A 23,517-nucleotide genomic window follows, 5' to 3' on the forward strand; every position below is an offset into this window, starting at 1 on the left:
GTCCAGGAACACCTTATAGGAGAAACTAAAATGCACTACAATTGATAAACGCCTCCTCTTTCTCATACAAAAATTTTATGCCAATTCCACCTTGAAAGTGAGGTGTAATCCTCAAGGGATTTTAACCAGCCCAGTAAGGGTTCAAAAAGGGATATGGCAGGGCTGCATCCTGTCCCCCTCCCTTTTTAATTTTTATATTAACCCCCTAATTGATTTTTTACAGAACCCTGATCTATACCCTCCTAATATAGCACAACGCAAAATCCTGATTCTCCTGTATGACGACAATGCTGCTATTATATCACAAACTTCCATAGGATTGAAGAGAGCAATTAGGGTAACACTTGGCTTCTGCAGACAGAATAAGTTGGGCCTTAATTTTGATAAATCAAAAAAAAAAAATTTTTGTTGTTGTTAGTTGCAAAGTTGGGTCCGACTCATCGCGAAGCCATGGACAACGTTCCACCAGGCCTTCCTGTCCTCTACCATCCTCTGGAGTCCATTTAAACTCATGCCTACTGCTTCAGTGACTCCATCCAGCCACCTCGTTCTCTGTCGTCCCTTTCTTCTTTTGCCCTCAGTCTTTCCCAGCATTAGGCTCTTCTCCAGTGAGTCCTTCCATCTCATTAGGTGGCCAAAGTATTTCAGTTTCATCTTCAGGATCTGGCCTTCTAAAGAGCAGTCAGGGTTGATCTTCTCTAGGACTAACTTGTTTGTTCACCTTGCAGTCCAAGGGACTCGCAGGAGTCTTCCCCAGCACCAGAATTCAAAGGCCTCAATTCTTTGGCACTCAGCCTTTCTTATGGTCCAACCTTCACAGCCATACATTGCAACTGGGAAAACCATAGCCTTGACTATACGCACTTTTGTTGGCAGGGTGATGTCTCTGCTTTTTGGTACGCTATCTAGATTTGCCATAGCTTTCCTTCCCAGGAGCAAGCATCTTTTAATTTCTTGGCTGCAGTCCCCATCTGCGGTGATCTTGGAGCCAAGGAAAATAAAATCTGTCACTACCTCCATTTCTTCTCCATCTATCTGCCAGGAATTGAGAGGGCTGGATGCCATGATTTTAGTTTTCTTAATGTTGAGTTTCAAGCCAACTTTTGTACTCTCCTCCTTCACCCGCATCAAGAGGCTCTTTAGTTCCTCTTCGCTTTCTGCCATTAGAGTGATATCATCTACATATCTGAGGTTGCTAAACTAAAAACTAAAATTTTTTTAGTTTTTGCTAAAAGACCAAGACAATACTCTTGGAAAATTGAAGGACATAGATTGGAACAGGTTAAGACATTTAGATATCTGGGGCTGGTCTTCCACTCGCAAGGGACATGGAAGGAACACCTGGAGCAGACATTGCAAGCAGCCAATAGGTCCTCAAATGCAATTAAATACTTTTTATTTTATTTTTTATTTATTTTATTTGTCACAACAGTATATATAAGCTTAAGCATGAAAATAACTATATAATATATACGCATATATATGAGCATAAGTATGTAATAACTATATTAATTGGATATAATGAAAGGAAACAATAGGACAGGAACGGTAGGCACGTTTGTGCTCTTATGCACGCCCCTTATAGACCTCTTAGGAATAGAGTGAGGTCAATAGTAGAGATTTTTTGGTTAAAGCTTTGAGGATTTTGAGAAGAGACCACAGAGTCAGGTAGTGTGTTCCAAGCACTAATAACTCTGTTACAGAAGTCATATTTTGTGCAATCAAGATTGAAACGGTTAACATTGAGTTTAAGTCTATTGTTTGCTCTTGTATTGTTATGATTGAAGCTGAAGTAGTCTTCAACAGGAAGGACATTGCAATACTGTAGATGATTCTATGAGTTAAACACAGGTCCTGTCGAAGGCGGCAGAGTTCTAAGTTTTCTAAATTCAAGATTTCAAGTCTGGTGGCATAAGGTATTTTGTTGTATTCAAAGGAGTGGAGAACTCTTCTTGTAAAATATTTCTGGACACGTTCAATTGTATTGATGTCTGAAATGTGGTATGGGTTCCAGACAGGCGAGCTGTATTCAAGAACTGGTCTAGCAAATGTTTTATAAGCTCTGGTTAGCAGTGTAGTGTTTCTGGAGAAGAAGCTACATAAGATTAGGTTTACAACTCTTAAAGCCTTTTTTGTGATGTATTTGCAGTGGGCTAATGTAAGGTAATGTCCATTGAGTTTGTATTTAGTGTTTAGATTCTTTTTTCCAATGTGTAAGACAGAGCATTTGCTGGGGGAGATTTGGAGTTGCCAAGTTTTTGACCATTCTGACACAAAGTCAAGGTCTTTTTGAAGGGTAGCTGTATTGTTGGTAGTGTTAAATATTTTGACATCGTCAGCGAAGAGAACACAATTACTTTTAATATGGTCACAGAGATCATTAATGTATAATATAAAGAGTGTTGGTCCAAGAACACTGCCTTGGGGAACGCCACTTTTGACAGGAACAGGATTTGATAGGGTACTGCCTATTTTGACTACTTGTTGTCTGTTTGACAGGAACACTGTTATCCAATTGTGGAGGGGTCCAGAGATACTGTAGGATTTAAGTTTTAGAAGAAGTTTTTCATGTACCACTGAGTCAAAAGCTTTACAGAAGTCTATGTAAATTGCATCTATTGTTTTGCCTTGATCAAGATTTGTAGTCCATATGTTTTTGCAGTGAAGAAGTTTTAAGTTACATGATATTTTTTTTCTGAAACCAAATTGTTTATTAGAGAGTAGATTGTTTGTTTCTAGGTGGAGGGTAATGGTTTCTAGGTGGAGGGTAATGTCTTTTATATGGGTGAAGGTCAATTAGTACCTGCTGCCTTAAAACTTTTTGAGGCCAAAACATTGGCGCAGATTCTTTATGGGGCACAGTCAGGAATCCTTGAAAAGAAAAACTTGCTGGAAACTATACAAACCAAATTCCTGCGAGCCATCTTAGCTGCACCCAAAGGAACTCCTAATGGCTATTTAAGAATTGAGACAGGTATGCCCCAATTCAGATAAAAGCCTGGAAGATGATGATCATCTATTGGCTAAAGATTCATTTCTTTCCAGAGGGACTGTCCCTGCTAATGGTGATAGACAACTTCCCCTCCCCCTGGAAACAGGCGATAGATCACAAGCTGGGCTCTTACGGGCTCTCACCGATATTCTTAATATCTCTAGGCATTGACAAAGCAAAGCAAGTGGTAATTGATAGAATGAGGAACATGGAGTTCCAAGAAGAATTAAACAGGTTGTCTCTCCATAGTAGGAACAAAATCAAACAGGGTGTGTGGGAATCAGCAGGATATCTGAATGATCTGATCTCCCCAAAACAAAGAATAGCTTTCTTCAGAGCCAGATTTAATATTCTCCCCTCAGCACTTCTCCAGGGTAGGTATAAGAAAACACCAATAGCAGAACGAGTATGTATATGTGGTAAAGGAGAAGTTGAAGATATCTCACATGTCTTATTGTACTGTGAGTTATACAGAGTATGTAGGTCAATATATATTCTCCCCTTACTAGCGAGATTGCCAGGGAGGACAGATGACTTTTATGTAGACTTTCTCCTCCAAGACTCAAATCTGGCTACTACACGTGCAGTGGCAAAATTTTGTGTTGCTGCAATGTCCACAAGAAAAAAATTGGTTACCGAATTATAGATGTCAACTGATGCCAACTTTTTGGAGATATATATAACAGTTATGGGAAAAATACATTTACTCACATACCTGACAGTTTTCCATGCATGTAAATTAGGAAGGGACCCTATTGGTTGAGATCATGTATTTTAATTAGAGGAATGGTACTAGACATGATTGATGTCAGTAGTATTTTAACTTTAAGTTACATAACAGATAACTGGTTTTTATCGTACATTTTATTTGATATGTATTATTTTATTCTTGAATTTTTAATTGTATATTTACTGAGTGTTTTTTTTAATTCTGGCCTATGGCTGTAATAAACTTACTTACTTACTTACTTAATTCATTAGCCATGCAAGATCTTTTTGTTCAATCTGCTTTCAATTCATTAAGTTAATTTTTCAATTTTCGGTAATTTGTCTTTATTAATGGCTTCCGCTTTTTCGTTGCTATTCCAGAAGTAGGGAGGTAGTCTTATTCCTCTGCCTCCCCTCTCCTCTTTGCCATAACTTTCAAGAAACTTTTTTAACATTCAGGAGATGAAAATATAAAGGGAATCTTGTTTCCAAGACTTCAATTTCTCACCCAGATGATCGCCTTGCTCTCTTTTCTTTTCTTATTCCATGTGGCTGCCCGGCTTTTGACAGCTGCTAATGGCTGTCTTCCCATGCCGCTGGGTTGGAGGTTAATACGCCAGGGAACTTGCTGTCTTCCCACGCCGCTGGGTCAGAGGCTGATACTCTAGGGAACTTGCAACTTCCCTGTTCACACCAGCCTGCACCTCTGTTCTTCATTGTCTCACAGCTGTGATCCACTAGGGATCCCCTGTTCAGCTGAAATATCGGCGTTTTCCTGGAACCACAGAATCCATGCTGTACCGTCACGATGCTGGCCATGCCCCTCTCCTATTTTGCCCTGAACCAGTATTTCCGATGATCAGCTGTGCTGCACAGTTTATATTCACTAAAGATAAAGGTAAAGGTTCCCCTCATACATATGTGCTAGTCATTCCTGACTCTAGGGGGTGGTGCTCATCTCCATTTCAAAGCTGAAGAGCCAGCACTGTCTGAAGACATCTCCGTGGTCATTTGGCCAGCATGACTAAATGCCAAAAGCGCACGGAATGCTGTTACCTTCCCACCAAAGGTGGTCCCTATTTTTCTACTTGCATTTTTTACGTGCTTTCGAACTGCTAGGTTGGCAGAAGTTGGGACAAGTAACAGGAGCTCACCCCATTACGCGGCACTGCTGAACTGCTGACCTTTCGATTGAAAAGCTCAGCCTCTTAGCCACTGAGCCACCTGCTTTCTCTCAAATCTAAATCACACAGCACAGCTGTTCCCCCCACTGCTCTACTTACCTCCTTTTTCTGCATGAAGCGCCCATTTAGTGTGCATGGCGCATGCATGTTTGCACAGCGTGCATTTTGCTCACACTGTGCATGTGCACACAGCATGCATTTGGTGCACACCGCACATGCACAGGCAGTGAACTGGTAGTAAACCAGGGAGGATTTCATTATATCATTTCAGACAGGTGGCTGTCCAGGCTTTTCTTAAAAACCTCCAGTGACGAAGCACCTACAACTTCTGAAGGGAAGCTGTTCCAGGTTAATTGTTCTCACCATTAGAAAGTTTCTCCTTAATTCTAGGTTTTTCCTTAATTCTAGGTTGCTTTCTCCTTAATTAGTTTCCATCCATTGTTTTGCCTTCTGATGCTTGGAAAATAAGTTGCCCCTCCTCTTTGTGGCAGCCCCTCAAACTGTTATCATGTCACCTTTAGTCCTTCTTTTCTCTAGACTAGCCATACCTAATTTCTGCAATCATTCTTCATATGATTGGCGACACCCAGGGGAGGCTTTCTCTGTTGGAGCTCCCACCCTCTGGAACGAGCTCCCCCAGGACCGCGCCAACTTCCTGACCTTCGAACCTTCCGCCGCGAGCTTAAGACACATCTATTTATTTGTGCAGGGCTGGCCTAGGGTTTAGTTTTTAAAAATTAGTTTTAAATGGGGTTTTGTACTATTTTAATCGATATTTTTAAATTTGGCCTAATGTAATAAGTTTTTTAAAATGTTGTTTTAACTTGTATTTATTCTGATGTTTTTTATGTTTTTATATGGCTGTAAACCGCCCTGAGTCCTTCGGGAGATAGGGCGGTATAAAAATTTGAATAATAAATAAATAAATAAATAAATATGTTTTTGTCTCCAGGCCTTTAATCATCTTAGTTGCTGTTCATTGCACTTTTTCCAAAGTCTCAACATCTCTTTTTATAATGTGGTGCCCAAAACTGGATGCAGTATTCCAGGTGTGGTCTTACTAAGGATTTATAAAGCAGTACTAAAACTTCACATGATTTTGATTCTATGCCTCTGTTTATACAAACAAGGATTGTATTAACATTTTTGGCTGCTGCTGCACATTGCAGATTCATGTTTAAGTGATCATTCATCTTTATCCTGCATTGTACATCTCTCATACACAAAAAGTACATTTTTCCTTGACATGTTTTCTATCTAACTTTTTTTTTTAATAGGCAAAGTGAGAAGCCTCAAACATATTCCTCAGTTTCATTTTCATAATCCTGGGACTATGACTAGTACTATTTTGCAATTGTTTTTTATTCAGACATATATCCAAGATATGAATAAGAGGCGTAAAAGCTTGAATTTAAATAAATTAATTTGGATTATTATATGTGGAATATTAGGAATGCTTATATATAAACTATTAAAAGGGACAATGACACAATTGTGCATTATATAAACCTTGATACAGATTTGCTTTGTAAAATATGTTCTTATATAATCAATCTAAAGAAAGACTTCTTTTGTATATCTGTACTAGCAAACTGTTCATGAGGAGACTACTGTACTGATGACTGAAGGTATGCCAATGGAAATTTCTTATGTGCCTTCTGCATACCTAGCAGCGATCCAACAGCATCTACAAGCTTTGTCCACCTTGGAAGACTTCCTTAATTCTCCCACCCTTCAGGGAAAGGACTATGAAAATCTTGTTAGAAAAGATGATGATTTCAAAGTAAGAAATTAAACCATTTATTTATTTATTTATTTATTTTATTTTTATTTTTATTTTATTTATTTATTTTGTCAAACGAGGTTTTTGCGGGTGTTTGTATGTAAGTCTTTGGTTATTTGTATGGTTATTTGTATGGTTATTTCATGCCTATATATATATATATATATATATATATATATATATATATATATATATATATATAGGTCTTTGGTTGTTCGGGTTTTCTCCCGTGTAAAATTGGAAGTGTCTTGGCGACGTTTCGACGAAGTCTCATTCGTCATCTTCAGGCTTCAGCTTCGTGCTTCTGGGAGCAATGTGTGATCGCAGCTGTTTCTTCCTTTTAACTGCTAGTGGGGGTTTGAACTGATTGGGTGGGAGCTTGGCTGTGCTCTGATTGGATGGGGGTTTTTCTGTGCTCTGATTGGCTGTGTCCTGTGTCCTGTGTTGGTGGGGGCTTGGTTGTGCTCAGTCTAGTCTGTGCTGCAGGGGGATTTGAGCTGGTGAGCTGCATAGCTGTTGTTTGGCTTTGTGGTCGTGCTACATCTTCATAGTGGGTGTCAGTCTGCTGCATGGATGGATTGGAGGGGTTTGAAATGGCTAATGTTGCAGCTGCGGTCTGGCTTCTGGTCCTTGGTCGTGCTTCATGATCAGTGTGGGTTTGGGTCTGCTTTCTGGGTGGATGTGCGGTGGTGACATCCTGTGTGGACCTTGTGAGTGTGGGTCTGGTGTCATTCCTCGTGTTAGGGACTCGTTTGTCAATAAGAGCGGGTTTCCAAATGGCTGGTAGGCGGGAGGTGTCATCTCGTTTGTTCATGCTGTGTGGGCGTTTTTCTATCTCAATGGCTTCTCTGATTATTCTGTTGTTAAAGTGTTCAGTTTTGGCGATAGTTCTGGTCTTTTTAAAGTCAATATCATGTCCTGTGACTTTAAAGTGTTGGACCAGGAAGAAGTTAGTTCCTCTTTTTGAATGAGTTCTTGTGTTCTTCAATCGTGCACTTATTCTTCTGTTGGTTTGTCCAATGTATGTGGTGGGGCAGGCGGTGCATGGGATTTCATATACTCCTTGATTTTCTAACTCAATTTTGTCTTTGGGGTTTCTTAGGATGGTGGATATTTTCTGTTTGTGCAGAATGCTGTCTTGATGTTGTGTTTGTGGAGGATCTTGCTGATTCTGTCTGTGGTGCCTTTTATATATGGGAGGAGGGCTGTGCCGTTTTCTTGTTCTCTGTCTTGGATTTTAGTGGGGGGTTCTTTTTTGATTAGCTTGGTAATCTTATTTGTTTGGAATCCATTGGAAGTTAGTACGGTAGTGAGAGTGTCTAGGTCGGGTTTTAGGTGTTGTTCATCAGCTAAGCATTTTGTTCTGGAGATGAGTGTCTTGGCTACGAGTTGATCTGTGCTGGGTGGTGGTGTGAGAGTGCGTGCAGATAGCGGTTTGTGTGTGTTTTCTTCTGGTAGATGGTGTGTCCTAGGGGCCATTGGGTTTCTGTAGACTAAGAGTCTTGGACAGAAACCCAATGGCCCTAGGACACACCATCTACCAGAAGAAAACACACACAAACCGCCATCTGCACGCACTCACACCACCACCCAGCACAGATCAACTCAGAGCCAAGACACTCATCTCCAGAACAAAATGCTTAGCTGATGAACAACACCTAAAACCCAAACTAGACACTCTCACTAACGTACTAACATCCAATGGATTCCAAAGAAATAAGATTACCAAGCTAATCCAAAAGAACCCCCACTAAAATCCAAGACAGAGAACAAGAAAACGGCACAGCCCTCCTCCCATATATAAAAGGCACCACAGACAGAATCAGCAAGATCCTCCACAAACACAACATCAAGACAGCATTCTGCACAAACAGAAAATATCCACCATCCTAAGAAACCCCAAAGACAAAATTGAGTTAGAAAATCAAGGAGTATATGAAATCCCATGCACCGCCTGCCCCACCACATACATTGACAAACCAACAGAAGAATAAGTGCACGATTGAAGAACACAAGAACTCATTCAAAAAGAGGAACTAACTTCTTCCCTGGTCCAACACTTTAAAGTCACAGGACATGATATTGACTTTAAAAAGACCAGAACTATCGCCAAAACCGAACACTTTAACAACAGAATAATCAGAGAAGCCATTGAGATAGAAAAACGCCCACACAGCATGAACAAACGAGATGACACCTCCGCCTACCAGCCATTTGGAAACCCGCCTTATTGACAAACGAGTCCCTAACACGAGGAATGACACCAGACCCACACTCACAAGGTCCACACAGGATGTCACCACCGCACATCCACCCAGAAAGCAGACCCAAACCCACACTGATCATGAAGCACGACCAAGGACCAGAAGCCAGACCGCAGCTGCAACATTAGCCATTTCAAACCCCTTCAATCCATTCATGCAGCAGACTGACACCCACTATGAAGATGTAGTACGACCACAAAGCCAAACAACAGCTATGCAGCTCACCAGCTCAAATCCCCCTGCAGCACAGACTAGACTGAGCACAACCAAGCCCCCACCAACACAGGACACACCCCCAGCCAATCAGAGCACAGAAAAACCCCCATCCAATCAGAGCACAGCCAAGACACTTCCAATTTTACATGGGAGAAAACCCGAACAACCAAAGACCTATATATATATATATATATATATATATATATATATTTGTTTTCTGAGGTTTTCACGGTGTTTGTATATAGGTCTTTGTTGTTCGGGTTTTGTCCCGTGTAAAATTGGAAGTGTCTTGGCGACGTTTGAAGTCTCATTCGTCATCTTCAGGCTTCAGCTTCGTGCTTCTGGGAGCAATGTGTGATCGCAGCTGTTTCTTCCTTTTAACTGCTAGTGGGGGTTTGAACTGATTGGGTGGGAGCTTGGCTGTGCTCTGAAACGTCGAAACGTTTCGTCGAAACGTCGCCAAGACACTTCCAATTTTACACGGGAGAAAACCCGAACAACCAAAGACCTATATATATATATATATATATATATATATATATATATATATATATATATAGGCATGAAATAACCATACAAATTGAATACAACTAAAGGGAACATTAGGACAGGAACGGTAGGCATGCTGGTGCTCTTACGCACACCCCTTACAGACATCTTAGGAATGGGGTGAGGTCAATAGTAGATAGTTTTTGGTTAAAGCTTTGGAGATTTGGGGATGAGACCACGGAGTCAGGTAGTGCATTCCAGGCATTAACAACTCTGTTACTGAAGTCATATTTTCTACAATCAAGATTGGAGCGGTTCACTTTAAGTTTAAATCTATTGTGTGCTCATGTATTGTTATGGTTGAAGCTTCGACAGGAAGGACATTGTAGCAGATGATTTTGTGAGCTATACTCAGGACATGCCGAAGGCGGTGGAGTTCTAAATTTTCTAAACCCAGAATTTCAAGTCTGGTGACATAAGGTATTTTGTTGTGCACAGAACACAATGGGAGAACAGTAAGACAGTAACACAGAGATGCAATGTTTTACTCCTTTAAATGTTTTTTGTAGATGAACGAAAAAGAATTCCAGAATCCCTGTTCTTCCTGCTTTCTCTATCATGTTTATCTTCAGTTATTGTATTTTTCCCTTTTTTTGTTTTTTTATACATCATCTAAAAATTAGGTCTTCTCAGTCAAAGAGAATGATGCTTTTCATGGTTAACTAGCATAAAATACAAATTATTAATTATTAATTTAAGAGAAGAGTCCTTTGAAAATGAATCTGGGCAGAGAAAAATTACCTTTCATCTTTGGTCTTCTTCCATCTCTTTAACACCATGGTGTCTTCTCCCTCTCCCCTCCTCTTTCTTTATCATGATAGTTATATAGGTAATATGTTTTAGGGTAGTTACTCATGAATCACTGTAGTCACTGTCCAGCAAAAATGCCTTTTTAATTTTAAATATACTGGATTTATGAATGTTATAGGTGTGTTATAATGCACCATTCAAGAAAGTACGGACTCTTGAGATAGCAGCATTTCAAAAGAAATATTTTATCGAAAGGGAGTGATTGCAAGAAAAAAACAAAGCAGGGTCTGAGATCCCCCCCAGGGAATTCCGTTAGGATAAAGTGGTTAGGAACCCCTCCTCTCTGTTTGATGTTGAATGATCCACAGGTGCAAAGATGTTGTGGAAATGGTCATCCTGAGAAAGAGATAAGGATTCGTTCCCATACACTTCTTCTGTGAGGCTTCCAAACAGAGAAAACAGTTGGCCCTTCCCCTTCGTACATCCCCCAAGGTAAATCAAAGCACAGGGCAGAATAGGTGAAAGGGTAAAAGTTCTAAACTAGGGAATTACAGGATACATAGGAAAACAGGATGAGAGCCTCTTTAGGAGCCTCTGGAGGCTAGGGACAGCAAAAAAGCCACTTTCGGTCCAACTGGAAGTTGGCAAATGAGCCATTTCTGGCCTCCAGAGGGCTGTCTGGGGGGTGGGGAGAGCCAGAGAAATGCACATCTGGGTTCTACCAAATAAGGCAAAGAAACAACAAAGAAACCTTTACATAAATGAGAATCAAAATAGCTCTATTTCTTTTTTAGGAATAAGTGTGATCTGTCAACCTATGGAAATGAAATAACTTTCCAATTTAATGTTTGAGGATAAAAATATTTGATAGACACTTCATACACAATGTCAGGCCTGGAAACCATACTAGACTTTAGGGTTCCAGATGCTGCCACATCCATCTTCGCTGGGTCTTTGCACCGCTGTGGAGGTTGCGGAGGCTGGGGCCCAGCACCCCCCTAACGGGCCCCCTCTGAGCAGAGGAGAGGGTACCGTTAGCAAAAGAAAGTTAGGAGTTTTGGAATAATGTCAAGGTTCCAGAAAAACCTCTTCTGCAATAAAAAAAACTCAGAAGCCATTGTTTTCCAGAGTTCTTTACTAGCATGAGGAAACTGGCACACGATGAGTGAAATTCCAAAACTGAATTTCCGGATTCTTGTCCCAGTTATACAAACCCCCAGAGTCCCACCCCCCTGACCCCTTTGATGGTCACATGGTCCCACGTTCTCCCAGTTCATTCAAATATCTTCTTGCCACTCTTCCTGCAGATGTGAATACCATCCGACCTTGACCGCTTGAAGAATGTTACCATACCCCTCAGCCCCCCTTCTTCCCCTCAGGGGAAAAATGTGGCAGCGTCTGGAACCCTAAAGTCTAGTATGGTTTCCAGGCCTGACACACAAATGTTAAAAGAACTGAACATGTAGAAAATGTTTTTAACTATCAGCTAAAGTGAATACTATATAGTGATGGAAAATTCTTGATTTTTGAGAAATAATAAGAACTTTGTTCCCAATGATTCCCCAATCTACTAATGGGCTTCCCTAATCTTTCATATCATTATATTCACAATGAAAGTAAAATGCATTTTTAAATGTCAGATTATAAAATTATTGGTGACATCAAACCCCACCTTTCTCCATGTACTTGTGTTCCTCTCTTCCCCATCTTTTAAAAGTATCTTTTACTGTTTTATTATTTTAATAAATAGTACTTTTAATATTTGTAAGCCAGAAAGAGTTATCGCTAGACAAATAAATTGAATTTAAAAAGATTAATTTAGATTACTTTAAGTCACCAATCAGACTTTTAAAATACATAGGAATACCAAAGAAATACCACTACAGACAACTCAATGTGAAGTTAAATCTTAAAGCCAGGCAAATCAAATTTATTTATTGACTCTAACACTTCTATAGGGTGTTGCTCTATATAGCAACAAACAACAGATTGCTCAGCACACATATTGAACCAAACTTTTTTTGATAAAACCTGGTTTTATTTGGGATCTTTGCTGCCAAGAAACAGATGATTATCAAATGACGTTGGCTTCAATGGATATATTCTCTACAATTAGGAAAGAATGTGCAAGTTTAAGTGAGGGTAAAAATAGACAATTATAATATTGACCTGATTCTTGCTTTTGTAGTATCTTCAGTGCAATTTTGTTACATAGGAAAAAACATTTATTGTTAATATTAAAATGATAATTTGCTAATTACTTATTAAATCAATAAAAATAAAAATAAAATTCAAACGTTTAAAATACTCTACAAGTACTCTACAAACTTGAAATATTAGTCCTTCTGACTCTTGGATAATGTACACTAAAAAGAACAAAACCATTCCTTTCATTTCCAGATTTTTTTCTTTCTTAATGCAAGATTCTCCCAAATGCCAATTTAATTCTTTTCATTTCTCTCTCTCCTCTTTTAACATGGATTGATTGAATTATTTCATTTTTTCTTTTTGTTCAAAATATGGATGTATTATAGAAGTAGAAATTTATTTAATAATTCAACATCCGTATGCCTTTTTTTTCTTGTTCTCCTTGTATTATAGAAAATTAAGGACACCATAGAGACATATTCAAATCAAATTGAAATCATTCAGAACAAGAAGCCTGCAGTTCTGAAAAGTGCCACACCTGGTGAAGCTATGAAAATTGAGGAAAAGCTAACTCAGCTTACTTTCCAGTGGGAAAAAATTAAGATATATTGGGATCGACAGGCGTAAGTAATTTCTTTATTTTAGTTTGCTACCCATGATAAGCTTCATAACATCTGACTTACAGTGTATGGTTAAATTTTATCTTTGTGAAAGAGCTTGTTGATTCCAGATTGAATATGTCTCAATATTTGGACGTTCATAGTAGAAGAGTTAATAGATTCATAGAATTTTCTGACAAAATAATTGTCAAAAAAAGCACCTTCGTATTTATATTGCTGCATCTAAGATATACAGATATGTCTACAGATAAAAATCAAGTAATTATTTCTCTGACTTTTAAGTAGAGTGTTTAGAATCATGATAGACTGGTTTTACCCATGTAAATCATCTTTTTATTGATATTCTCACTAGGTATGTATAAATATGGTTATTTAATTATATATGAAAAATTATAAGGTTTTCTTAAATGGAGCTTCAGCCTAATTCTTGAACTTTCAACACAAGTTTTAGAGTACCATTTTAGAGTATTACATCCTACTAGAAAAATTTCTGTGTCACTTTCCTAAAGTGTGTGTGTATATATATAAAATAGTAAAAGAATTATACATTGTGTTGTAGGTATAGATGATGTACTATATAGGAGTCAGTATTGGATTACCGTATTGGCAATCCTATCCTCACAATGAACAAAATAGCAGAGTTGGCTACTATAAGGACATTTGCCAAATTCAGAAAAACACATTCTTAGAATGCTACCCATCTGCAGCTGGAAAGAGCTTCAGGGTACAAGAAGAAAGACATGATTTAATGTGCATAGAGTGTGAGACAATACAGAAGAAAGAAGAGTTTGGAAAGAAACCAAAATGAACAAGGAGGAAGACTGGCTTTAGTTTACTTGCTTCTTAACCAGGAGCATCTCTGACTGGTTCTAATAAAATGTTAAAGTTTTCCTTCATCTATATCAATATTGATATTAAACATAAGTTTAGGAGTTAAAAGTTTATTTGAATTTCAGTGGAAAAGATAATTAGAATTATATGTTATCAGCTTAATAGTGGTATTAAACTCTAAAGTACTGATAATGGGATGTAGAAAACACTTTATTATTGTTTACAAGCATTCACAGAAGAGTAGTGGGTGCAAATAATGAAAGCAGTCCTATATCTCATTATTTGCCTCCACTACTCTCCCAATGGTATGGTTGAGGTGCTATGCAATCATTGGAACATGTAAAGAAGTGAGCTTTTAAAATGTGATAGATGATAGACAGACAGACAGACAGACAGACAGACAGACAGACAGACAGACAGATAAAATTTGCTTTACATATTTCATTCGATTTTAACCATAACTCCCATAGCAATGCATTCTGGTAAGGACTGCCCTAGAAAATACCTGGAAAGGTAAATTTGTTGAGAATTCACCAGTGTGAATAGTTATGGGTATGCCTAAGTACACTCATGTAAATACCACTACTTCGTAAATAGCATTGCCTCCCAATAGATTTCTACATGCAATTCAACTACAGCATCTTTCATGGCACTAGACTGGCATATTTGCAGGCCTATCTGCCTCCAGTTATTTTTGCATGTCCCATGAGAGCTAGCAAAGTGGCCATGCTTTTGATCATTTCTAGTAAAGTGTCACCTGGCAGGTCTTGGTCTATGTGTCTTCTGTATTGCAGTACCTGCTTTATGGAACATTTCCTCCCATAATTTGAATAACCCCAAGCCTACTGGCTTTCTCTAAGGCCTAGAAATCCCCAATATTCTAATGGGCCAGATAGTAAGGTAAACCTATCCAAAAACAAATGTTCTTGTTTGGCTTTAGTTATACAGTTATTTTTTTCCTGATGTTTTGGTTTTTGTTTGTTTGTTTGTTTATTTATTTATTTATTTATTTATTTATTTATTTATTTATTTATTTATTTATTTATTTATTTATTTATTTATTTATTTATTTATTTATTTATTATCCCGAAGGACTCAGGGTGGTTCACAGCCAATAAAAACCAAAATACATATAATACAGATTAAAAAACAGTATAAAAAACTAATTCGATATATGGCCTAAAATTTTTTAAATACGATTAAAAATCCCATTTAAAAAACCCCAATTTAAAACCCCAATTTAAGACTACGTTCAAGCTAGTCCTGCACGTCGAAACAACAAAGTCTTCAGCTCGCGGCGGAAGGTCCGGAGGTCGGGGAGTTGACAAAGCCCGAGTTGACAAAGTGGAGGCAGCTCATTCCAGAGGGCAGGAGCCCCCCACAGAGAAGGCCCTCCCTCTGGAGGTCGCCAGCCAACATTGTTTGGCTGACGGTATCCGAAGGAGGCCCTCTCTGTGAGAGCGCACTGGTCGGTGTGAGGCTACTAGTGGCAGTAGGCGGTCCCGTAGGTACCCCGGTCCTAAGCCATGGAGCGCTTTAAAGGTGATAACAAGCACCTTGAATTGGACCTGGAAGACCACCGGGAGCCAGTGGAGACTGCACAGGAGAGGTGTCACATGGGAGCTACGAGGTGCTTCCTCTATCACCCGCGCAGCCGCATTCTGGACCAGTTGAAGCCTCCGGGTACCCTTCAAGGGGAGCCCCATGTAGAGAGCATTGTAGTAGTCCAGGTGGGATGTAACGAGGGCATGAGTGACCGTGCATAAGGTCCAGAAAGGGACGCAACTGGCGTATCAGGTGAACCTGATAAAAAGCTCCTCTGGTGACGGCCATCATATGATCTTCTAAAGACAGCCGTACATCCAGGAGGACGCCCAGATTGTGAGCCCTCTCCGTGGGGGCCAACAACTCGCCCCCAACAGTCAGCGATGGAGTTAGCTGACTGTACCGGGCTGCTGGCATCCACAGCCACTCAGTCTTGGTGGGATTGAGCCTGAGTCTGTTTCTCCCCATCCAGACCTGTACGGCCTCCAGACACTGGGACATCACTTCAACAGCCTCGTTGGGGTGGTTAGGGGTGGAAATATACATCTGTGTATCATCAGCGTATAGATGACAACTCACCCCAAAACCACGGATGATCTCACCCAGCGGCTTCATATAGATGTTGAACAGGAGAGGCAAGAGAACCGACCCTTGCGGCACCTCACATAAGAGGCGCCTCGGGACCGATCTCTGCCCTCCTGTCAACACCGTCTGCAACCGGTCGGAGAGATAGGAGGAGAACCACCGATGAACGGTGCCCCCCACTCCAAGTCCCCCGAGCCGGCGCAGCAGGATACCATGGTCGATGGTATCAAAAGCCGCTGAGAGATCTAGTAAGACCAGGACAGAGGAACAACCTCTGTCCCGAGCCCTCCAGAGATCATCAACTAACGCGACCAAGGCAGTTTCCGTGCTGTAACCAGGCCGGAAACCAGACTGGAACAGATCTAGATAGACACTTTCATCCAGGTACTGGGGTAACTGTCGTGCAACCACACTCTCAACAACCTTCGCCACAAAACGAAGGTTGGAGACAGGACGGTAATTTGCTAAAACAGCTGGATCCAGGGAAGGCTTCTTGAGGAGGGGCCTCACCACTGCCTCTTTCAAGGCAGTAGGGAAGACACCCTCCATCAAAGAAGCGTTAACAATTCCCTGCAGCCAGCCTCGTGTAACCTCCCGGGTGGCCAGTACCAGCCAGGAGGGACACGGGTCCAGTAAACATGTGGTCGCATTCAGCCCCCCCAATATCCTGTCCATGTCCTCAGGAGCCACAGAATCAAACTTATCCCAGATAGTAACCCCAAGACCTGCCTCTCCCACCCCGCCCGGATCTACCCAATCTGTGTCTAAACCTTCCCGAATCTGAGCGATTTTATCAAACAGATATTGTCCAAACTCCTCAGCACGGCCCTGTAAGGGATCCTCCACTGCTCCCTGATGAAGGAGCTAGTGGGTCACCCTAAACAGTTATCTGCTGATGCAATGAGAGTGGAAAAATATTCCCGTTTTGCCACCCTCATCGCCACTAGATAGGTCCGAAGTTGAGACCTAACTAGTGTCCGGTCATATTCGGAGCGGCTGGCCTTCCAGATACTCTCTAGGCATCTTCTCTGGCGCTTCATCTCTCTCAGCCCCTCGGAATACCAAGGGGCTAATCGAGATTGGCACCAGAGACATCAGATCGGCATCAGAGGCCGCAAAGGCACAACGCGATCTAGAGCACCAGCAGCCGCCCGATCCCAGGCGGCAACTAGAGCTCCAGCCGAGCCATGGGCTAAATCCTCAGGGAATGGCCCAAGCTCCATTTGGAACCTCTCTGGGTCCATCAGGCGCCTGGGACAGAACCAAAGAGTTGGTTCCGTCTCCCTGCGGTGGGGGTCAGCGGTTCGAAAGTCCAGCTGAAGGAGCGAATGGTCTGACCATGACAGAGGTCTAATAACTAACTCCCCTAACTCCAGATCATTCAACCACTGTCCAGAGACAAAAATCAAGTCCAGAGTGTTTCTCCCAATGTGAGTAGTTAGTACTGGTGTTTTTATACTCAGAACCAATTATAAGCCTGTGGGACATGGCTTACTACTGGGCTGTGACCTATTGCTCACCAGGCATGAATGATTAGAATGTGTGTGAGTGTGCACACGTGTGCTCCCCCCACTCATGGCATTGTATGAGCACAAGTGCACACTGTTGGAAGAGAAATTCCCCCAGGTTCATCCCTTCAGCTGGGATGAAGCTGTCAGTGCTCAAGAGCAAATAGACAAGGAAGCAAACTGCTGGAAAGTAGTTTATTTTAGGAAGTCAGTGACATCAGCAATGGGTTCAGAGCGGACCAGCTGACCAGTGAACCAATTATTGGAGTTTTTATACTCTTTCTAGCTTTTGAGATTCAGATATTTCAATGGGGTTCGATGCAGGGGTGAAATGCTACCGTTTCACTCCGGCTCAACGAACTGGTAGTGAAAAAACTACCAGTTCAGGCGACCGGTAGTAAAAAGAAGCTACTGATTCAGTTGAATCGTAGTTTAAAAAACCTACGATCTGACGATCACCTGTGCCTCATGGTTTAGCTTTGCTAGAAAGCAGGATTTCCTAGAAAGCTAAACTGCATGCCACAACTGATTCCACCCCCCACCCCCCCGCCATTGTTCTACTTACATTCCCAAACCTCCTTTTGGCGCATACTGCATGTGCGTGCATGAAATCCTGCTTTCTAGCAAAGCTAAACCATGCAGCACAGGTGATCATTGGATTGTAGCTTCTTTTAACTATTGGTTCGCCAGAACCAGTAGCTTCTTAAATGCACAGTGTGCATCTGGTGAGCACTGCACATGCACATGCAGCATGTGTTTGGTGCGTACTGAACATGCAGTGTGTGTTTGGCGTGCATGCACACACACAACGCACATGTGGTGCACAGCGCATGCTTGGCGCATAGTGCACACTTGGCGCACATTGCACGCTTGGCATACAGTGCGCACTTGGCACGCAGCATGCATGTGCAGCCAGCAAACCGATAACAAACTGGTTCAGGTTTCACCCCTGGTCTGATGGCGTGCCTTTTGATGAGATCATTTCTTCAGGCTTGGTCATTCAGGGAGGAAGAAGTTAATTCTAGCCATTGGGAAGGGGTGGTGATATAAAGATGAGTTTTGGTGTGCCTGTTAGAAAATTGTTATTTGTCTAACTAGTTGGCCAGGCAATATATAAACCAACTATGTATGTTTGCAGTAAGAAAGGTATTATATTGCTTTAAGGCTGTGGTGCATCATCATGCATCCTGATTGGCTGAGCTCTGTAGCCAATGTATTTAAGCAAAGCTAAATGATGGCTTGTGGGACTCTACAGCATTGTTACTTGTTGATATGCTGCAACTGTATATTAGAACTCTGCATGATCATTGCTTGATCATGGCTATTTACTGATTCCTCATTATTTACTGACTGTTGTGTATTGAACTGTGTTTTGGCTGAACCTAAAGAAGATCTGGTTTGTTGTGCAAGTCTACATTTGGTAAAAAGACTTGGTATTTGTAATATCCCTGGACTGGCTTTATATATGTATGACCTGGATTGTTTTGGCCTATGATTTTGCTTTTCCCTAAAAGCAAAGTAATATCAAACCCCAGTTTGTCTGTGTAGTAACTGTTTCTGTCCACAACCAGTCTCAGGCGTTTTCATGCATAGGGTACTCTGCACAATAGTCCACAATCTTGGTTGTGAGCCCAGTTTACCCTTAACAGTACCTATTGTGTTAATACTGTCAATACTGATTGCCTTAGCTTTCTTGTGTTGATATTGTCAATACTGATTGCCTTAGCTGACAGCAAAAGGGGCTGTCTCCGGCTGCATTGCTGTGGTTTTCTTTATCGCAACAATGTATCCTCTTGTTACGTGGTTCTTGACAGTCTGCCCGGGTCTTTCCCTATACTGAGAGGCCTGAAAAAGTTTTTCTCAGTGAGCTTTTATTCTGTGGCTTGTGTTTTTACTCACTGCTTGGTTTAAAGGGAAAATGGCTGTATTTTCTATCAGAGCATTTTAATTAATTCTAACAACACTCCCCCAACTCACACTAGCATCACTGCATTGAGCATTGCTGCAAGTGTTGCATGGGCTGGACTGTCACTGCGAGTACATGCCCTCCCACTTGAACTAGTGTCACAGTGTTGCGCAGGCACTAGAGTCACCATGAGTGCACACTCCTCCACTAGCGCTAGCATCGTGTCATTGCATGGGCGCTAACATTGCCTGAGCATTACACATATGCTCATGGTCCCGTTTGCATCATGTGTGCTCGTGGCCCCTTTCGTGCATGTGCATGCATGAGTAAAGCCACCTGCCCCCCCCCCTGGGTTGCCAACCCAGAAAGGTTGGATAACTCTTGACCTACTTTTCTGAGTTGGAGGGATTGTGGGAGTGCTATAAATCAAATAAGTAAATATAAAGAAGAGGGAACAATTGATACCTAACATAAAGTTCTGCCTACAGTGTGCATGAAATATTATAATTCAATCAAATGAGTGCTTTTTTCATTTGATTTCTAGTAATGTTGTAAACACTGATGCAATAATAATAATATATTGTAATACAGGTATTGTAATACAGGTAGTATTACTAATATATATTAATCATAATATATTGTAATACAACTTACAACCATTTGTTTCATGATCATTTTGTAATCAAAATTACAACAGCACTTAAAAAGGTGACTTATGATTGGTTTTCATAGTTATGACTGTTGCAGCATCCCATAATCAAAATTGGGATGCTTGGCAACTGATATGTATTTATGACACTTTCAATGTCCCAGGATCATGTGATCACATTTGTAAACTTCCCAGATGGCTTCATGCAAGGAAAGTCAGTGGGAGAAGTCAGATTCACTTAAGGATCATATGATACACTTAACAACTTAAGTGATTCACTTAATAACTATGGCAAAAAAGGTTGTAAAATGAGGAGAAACTCACTTAACAACTGTCTGACTTAGCAACATAAATTTGGGCTCAGTTGTGATCATTAGCTGAGGACTATCTGTAAATGAAGGTGTGTGATGGAATGTGCACCTGCAACAGCAGAAGGGAGGGATTTTGCCAACTCAGAATGTTGCCAGAATAATATCTGGACCAAGGGGTTGTGCAGTTCCAAGCTGAATGGGAAAAGAAGTTCAGGATAATTACATATTAGAATCTCTCAATGTAAAGTCTATGTAGCACAGGGGTGAAATGCTCCAGGTTCGGATAGGATCGCGCAATCCGGTAGCGATGGGAGCGGGTAGTTTGGAGAACCGGTAACAAAAATCCCTGCCCCCCCCCCACCGTCCACGCCTCGCTGTTCCTCTTCTCTGTCTCTGAAGCTCTCAGTGTTGATATAGCTGCAAATGGCCTTAAATGACTGCCACAGCGCTTCAAAGGGCCGCACTACAACTGATCAGCGCTGTAGGCGACTAGTAGACCGGTGCCTCTATTTTTAAAGAAGGTAGACCGGTGCCTCCCAAAAAAAGGCAATTGGTAGACCAGTGCCTCTATTTTTAAAGAAGGTAGACTGGTGCGCTCCCAAGTTTGGTATACTTTATTATTTTTATTATTTATTATTATTGGCCATGCCCATTCAGTCACCTGACCACCAAGCCACGCCCACCAATTAAGCCATGCCCACAGAACCAGTAGGGAAAATTTTTAGATTTCACCCCTTAGAAAGTTTCAATTTTAGTTTAACAAGATTCTGTCTATTAGGTGTAGGCAAAAAAAAGATGGGATTCAATTGGATTTCACTGTCTTGTCTTGTCTTGTCTTGTCCTGTCCTGTCCTGTCCTGCCTTGTCTTGTCAGGGCTTGGGCCTGAAAGCATGACAGCATGCTACTACAGATGATATTTGATTCATGGCCAGTTTCTTAGTGACCATTCAAAGTTATGACAGACCATCAAAAGCTACTTTTGTCACGTGACTGCATTTTGGGTATGCAGCCATCCTGCATTTATAGCCATTTGTAGTGTCGGACAGTCATGTAACTGTGATTTATGACAGTTTGGCAGAAACTAGCCTTTACTTGTGGTTTCCGCCAAAAGATGTCCCATAGAAAAGAAAGGCTTTGCTTAATGGCCATCATGATTGCTTAACTACTGTCATGGAAAAGGTCATAAAATCAGGTTCAGTCACATGATGACCTGCTGTACAACCATCACAACCTATGACCAAGATTACCAGGTATCATTACAGTCATAATTTAAGACTTCCTGTGCTCAATATTCTACCAGTAAGGTAAATTCAGCAATAGTCGTACTCTTGTCTCATTTCATACACTTTGAGCTCAATAAAATAGTCATAATCAGTAATTATAGCAATATGACAAGGCATCATATAAAGAACTATATGAGAACAATATGTAAAAAACAAAAATGTATAAATATCATGTGTTTTGCAATTTAGTTTTTATTATAAAAAGAGGCAACTTGTGAGATTCCTGCATAATAGTATTCTTCTATATACATGATTTGTTTCTTCATTCTTCTTCTTTAATCATTTGTACTAGCTCATTTGAAAATACATATGCAAATGTTCACATTTTCATATGCAAATCTTCAAACATTTTTTAGACTTTTTATACTTTATCTGAACATTTATGGTAAATGCAATGAACTGTACTAGAAAATAATTCTACCCATGTGCACTGGTATTCTATATATCTTCCAGAAATGGAAGTATAGTGGTTTTTAATATAAGGGGAAAAAAATCTATCTTATGTTAGAAGACAATGCTCAAATGTAAAAAAGTTTTCCCCATAACAACATTTTAGTCAATATTTTCTTAGATGCTATACTAATGAAAATAGGATTTCTGCCCTATTTGTATATTTCAAAGAGCACAGTTACCCTGATACATTACTGTTATAAGATACAGATACAGACACATTCAAAACAAGAAATTCAAGAAGAAATGAGCATGGCTGCACAAAGAACTCTCTGACAAGCTGAAAGACACAAAGGACAAGTACAAAAAAAATGGAAAGAGGGACACTTAACTAAGGCTGATTATCAGCAGATAGCCAGAATCTGCAAAGACGAAGTCAGGAAAGCAAAGGCTCAGAATGAACAAAGACAAAAAATGAACAAAAATCAAAGAAAATTTAAAAAGTTTCTTTCAACATATTAATAACAAGAAAAAAGTCAAGGAAACAGTAGATCCACTAAAGAGAGAAGATGGTAAGGAAGTAACAGGAAGTAGAGAGAAAGCAGAGCTGCTTAACTCATTCTTTGCATCAGTCTTCACGCAAAAAGAAATTATAGTTCAACATACCAAAAATCTACTATAAAAGACAAACTAGAAGTAAAAATTAAGATAAATAAGAAAATGGTAACAGACCATCTATCTGACCTTGATGAATATAAGTCACCAGGACCTAACAGATTACATCCCAGAGTTCTGAAGGAGCTGGCAGATGTTATCTCAGAACTATTGTACCATATCTTTCAAAAATCCTGGAGCACCAGGGAAGTACCTAAGGGTTGGAAAAGGGCTGATGCAGTTCCCATCTTCAAGAAAGGGGAAAAAACAGACCCAGGAAATACAGACCAATCAGCCCACCATCAATACCTGGGAAGATACTGGAAAAGATAATCAAAAAACAGATCTGCAAACAACGAGAAGCAAATAAAGTTATAACTAGTAGCCAGCATGGGTTTGTTAAAAACAGATCATGACAAACCAACCTTATTTCATTCTTTAATAAAGTCACTAAATTAGTAGATCAGTAAAATGCTGTAGACATAGTATACTTTGATTTCATTAAGGCATTTGACAAAGTAGACTACAACTTACTTCTTGGTAAGTTAGAAAAAAGTGGAATAGACATCACCACCAGATGGATCTGTAGCTAAATGACAAACCGTACTCAATGAGTAGTTTTTAATGGTACTACATTCACA

The 23,517-nt window shown here is 40.4% G+C and overlaps 1 protein-coding gene across 8 annotated transcripts in view; it reads left to right on the forward strand.

Annotated features, from left to right (window-relative positions):
* DMD (dystrophin) overlaps positions 1-23,517 on the forward strand; it is a 1,918,566-nt gene that overhangs the window by 877,536 nt on the left and 1,017,513 nt on the right. For all 8 annotated transcript variants that reach the window (XR_009155503.1, XR_009155504.1, XM_058186507.1 and 5 more), the window contains 2 exons: positions 6,473-6,667; positions 13,048-13,217. Coding sequence is in view for 6 of the 8 variants with exons in the window: in XM_058186507.1 (XP_058042490.1) it covers positions 6,473-6,667; positions 13,048-13,217 (365 nt within the window). In the remaining 2 variants the exon portion in view is untranslated. The remainder of the gene's footprint in view (positions 1-6,472; positions 6,668-13,047; positions 13,218-23,517) is intronic.

This window comes from Ahaetulla prasina, chromosome 5 (genome assembly GCF_028640845.1).
Source record: "Ahaetulla prasina isolate Xishuangbanna chromosome 5, ASM2864084v1, whole genome shotgun sequence".
Taxonomy (NCBI): Eukaryota; Metazoa; Chordata; class Lepidosauria; order Squamata; family Colubridae; genus Ahaetulla; species Ahaetulla prasina.